This window comes from Galeopterus variegatus, unplaced genomic scaffold (genome assembly GCF_000696425.1).
Source record: "Galeopterus variegatus unplaced genomic scaffold, G_variegatus-3.0.2 Scaffold12094, whole genome shotgun sequence".
NCBI lineage: Eukaryota > Metazoa > Chordata > Mammalia > Dermoptera > Cynocephalidae > Galeopterus > Galeopterus variegatus.
The window spans coordinates 16169-20273 of NW_007738205.1; the positions used below are offsets into that span (position 1 = coordinate 16169).

The window sequence follows — 4105 nt, forward strand, 5'->3', positions numbered from 1 at the left end:
GGAGCGCCGCCACGCTCCCAAGCGGCGCACTGTAGCAGTGCGCCACCGGGCCGGCCCGGGAAGATAGTTTAACACAGTGGCTTTGAGCGTGAAGGCCTCTCCACAGATCACAGAGTAAGGCATTGTGAGCTCCACAAAGAAGGGCTGGAAGGCTCGGAGAGAGGCAACGGGAGAGAGACCGAGTCCAGTGTCACTGGACAGGCAGAGGGCCCCCGCCTTCCACTCCGTGATGGTATCTGGGACTGTCACTCCTACTTCAGCCACACCTGATGAGCTGGGGACAGTGACAGTGTGAAGAACAGAAAGTGAGCAGTGAACTGGTTGTTTCTGAGATGGCAACTAGTAACTGTGATCTAATGCCACACTTCTGAGTCCTCTCAAAACAGTTATGGAAAATGAACAGTGTACTCAGAGCCCAAGAAAGAAAAATAAAAGGCATTTCAATGATTTTACTTCCCCAGCTATGGTCACACCCCAACCTCCCCCAACCTCCCCCAACCACCTCAAAGTCCATCATTAGAAATCTGACTGTGGATTTGAAATTATTGTTAAATTTCCCTCTCTAAAACACAATCTGACAATTTTATGTTATAATTCTACAAATGGTTTACTCCATGTAGCACTGCTTCAGGATTACTACTCAACACATGTTCCCGAATGGTGTTGAATAATAGAAACTAGATTATAATTAGTCACCATGTGCATTTTCTGGAACTGGCAGGAATGCAAATATGTCTGTAACTGGTGAGATGATATAATTAGACTGGGGTTTTATAAATTAGCCTTGTCCTGTCTTGAAAGGACAGAAATTAATTAGAAAAATAATTGAAAATAGCGGAGTCATATTTTTACACCCAAAGCAAGTCCTAGAAATGGAAGTTACTCACTTAACCACAATCAAGTCCCGGATCCTGGTTTCAGGGAAATAGTTTTGCAGAGTCTTAGCGAGTGGCTCTTTAGGTATTAATGTTTCAGTCACGTCCTCGTAGTCCGTAACAGAAAGTCTCCCTATGAATATTACAATGGAGGAAAATAATACACTGCTTTGAGACTGATATTTCCATACAGTGTGATATGGATGAATACCACGGCTAAACCTTCAGTTTCCCTGCTAAAATTAGAATAAGACAATTGCACTGGAAACAATGTGTTGAGTTACTCATTTCCTGCATGAGTACAGTCTTTGTCAAAAGGAGAAACTGTAAAATCCTGGAGAACGCATGACCTAGTGTAGTTCACTAGAAGGAAAAACGGTATGTGGTTTTTGGGTTTGGGTAGCTGGGGAGGGCTTCCCAAAAGGGAGTAGAATGTTCACCTTAGAGGGAAGCAGGAACCCAAATACTGTCTTTTGGGCAAGGTAACGTAGCTGCAGTGAGACTCGTGTGGGCACCTAATGATCAGAGCTGAACAATGTCGACATTATTGTTAGTACAGAGATTCTTGCAATGTTTTTCGTTCTGTAGATCCATAGAATCAAATTCGATGTTTTAACTTATCTATTCAATTTGTAAAAAGCAAAAAAGGGAAAAGTACAAGCCCCCAAACCGAAAAGAGACAAAATGGAAAAGTCTCTATCAAGTATCTGTCTTTGGTGGGCAAAGGAAACTTACACACAAGCACCGTCCCACGACTTGCAGCTGTCCTGGCAGGAAGTGAAAATCTCAGAACTAGTAATGGAGGGTCCCTCGTCTGTATTTTCTTAGAACATCTACCTACAAAGATTCAGAGTTAACGTTTCTAAGTATTCCCTGTTGAATTGACTTCTTTTCGGAAATAACTCGTGATGAGCAGATACAACGAGGGGGCTCCTCACAGACATTCTTTCCCCATCCCTCTCTCATTTGGAGATTTCTGTATTTACACTGCTTCGTTTCTCCAGGTGCATGGCCACCGACCTCTTACCTTGGCCTCTGACTTTCTATTTGACTTTTATTCCTCAGTGTTTTCTAGTGTCTCAGTTCTCCACTCAGTAGGCTAATTAAACATCTGCAGGGATGCTGGGCCAATTTCCCCATTAGGTGGAGTAGCTACAGTGCCTAGGGCCCCAGATACTTTCAGTAACCCATGAAAATGTCTTAATTTCTTTTCAAATCAGGTCGGAAAAATTAATGCAATCCAGACTGAATTATATTTGTCTTTATACCAACACCTGTGTAAAAAATGGCTAACTCCACTAATGATAACTTCCTGTGCACTTTTCCCATTGAGATTTATTTTGGGGGGCTTCTTTCTTCATCAGTTGAATGTAACATATAACTTAGTCCAGTTCAGTGTCATACTGCCCGTAAAATAGCATCAAATAATTTTCTATTTACTGTTCAAAGATGAGTTATTCATTTTCCCTTCATAAATACTTTTTTCATTCTTCACTACTCACAGGCAAAAAGTGCTAAATTCTGACACTTTATTTTTCTTGGTTGAGTTATATTGAACTGTTATTATTTCTATCACTAACTAGCTCAGCTTTTTCTGCCCCTTTGATGGGCTTATTACCTCTAACATTGTCATTTTTAGTTGCTCCTCAAGAGCAAAGCTATGTACTGTACATAGTTTCATGTCTGAAGGTAATATGTGGTTTTATAAAAATGTTCAACTAATATTTTCCAAGAAATTTCAGTAGGGACATCGAATTATCTCACTTCTGTGTCACTGTATATACCCGAGACATTGTTCTATATTCAGCTCAGACACCCCTGTTCCCAATATTCTTTTTCCGCCCATAACACCCCTTTTAGAGTTTCATTATTTGTGTGCATTCATATTTCCAGATGTTTTTAGCTTTCATTAAGCATTGATAAAATATGTAATTCAAACTAATTCTGGTAAACGTTATAATTTTACATAACCAAGAAGCATTACAGGGCCGGCCCGGTGGCACACTGCTATAGTGCACCGCTTGAGCCCTCCCACCGAGGGTTCGGATCCCACATACAGACCGGTTCCCGCTCACTGGCTGAGCGAGGTGCGGGCGCAACACCGAGGGTTGTGATCCCGTTGCCGGTCCCGGTCCGGTACGGGCGTGACACTGAGGGTTGCGATCCGTTGCCGGACACGAAAAAAGACAAAAAGGAAAAAAAAAAAAAGAAGCATTACAGAATAACAGAATTTTATTCTTTGAAGACTTCAAATTTCAATCCTCATACTCCTTAGCCTAGCAAAGTTGAGTGTTGCAATGTTGTAAAATTTAGTGTTATAAAACCAGACAGTATGTCGAAAGAAACACAGCGTTTACAATCAGAAGCATGTCCTGGCCTTGACTTTGCTATGATTAGCTGTGTTTCTTGAACAAGTCACTTCCTTGCTCTGCCTCAGTTTCCTCAGCAGAAACACTGGGCATTTTCAAATATTTTTTACCAATACAGTGTTCTATTAGTCCAAAATAATTCACAAGGCAGAATCAATGGATAATATAGGCTTTGCCTTCACGAAACTGAAAACATCATCTTCTTCATCCCTGTGTGATATCGAGTACATGAGTTTTTCAATAGAGACACTATCAAGTTTGGTACAGTCTTCCTCTTCTCCTTGCTGATTTAAGCCTGAAATGAAGTTAATGATCTCCTTCATACTTGGCAGACTATAAACCTGTAAAAGACAGGGGAAAAAGGGGAAATTTTTTTTCCTGTTCTTTCTTGATACCCAGTGAGGAGAACTGATGTGATCACTACAAATCATTTCTTGAGCGTGTTCATGGTCTATGAAAGAGATTTTGTGGATATTTTCTTTTGAATGGTGTTTTGTCCTACAGGTGTTTACCCTATTCAAGAAAAGATTAAAAGTATTTTAAGTACTCAAGAATCATAGGAACATCGAGAGAGCTCAAAGATAGATTCTGAAACTTGTATTTAAAGTAATATTTATGATTTATAAATTGAGTACTATAATTTATAATATAATACCAATCAGTCAAAAATGATCATTTTACTATGTGCAAGACAATGAAACTAGTTTTGTGGATCCTCAAGGAGCACACAATTTTAGTTAGTATTGTAATCTAAATAGGCAGAAAGTAATTTTGCCACTGTTAAAGGGGTTTATATCCCCCTATTTTTTTTTTTTTTGTCTTTTTCCGTGTCCGGCAACGGATCGCAACCCTCAGTGTCGC

General features: G+C 40.1%; 1 protein-coding gene across 1 annotated transcript in view; it reads right to left on the reverse strand.

The window, feature by feature from the left end:
• The window catches only part of LOC103610937 (murinoglobulin-2-like), a gene marked incomplete at both ends in the record, with an annotated part of 30000 nt that overhangs the window by 5081 nt on the left and 20814 nt on the right, over window positions 1-4105 (reverse strand). The window contains 3 exon segments of the mRNA XM_008594992.1: window positions 47-274; window positions 888-1008; window positions 3432-3585. Coding sequence (XP_008593214.1) covers window positions 47-274; window positions 888-1008; window positions 3432-3585 — 503 coding nt within the window.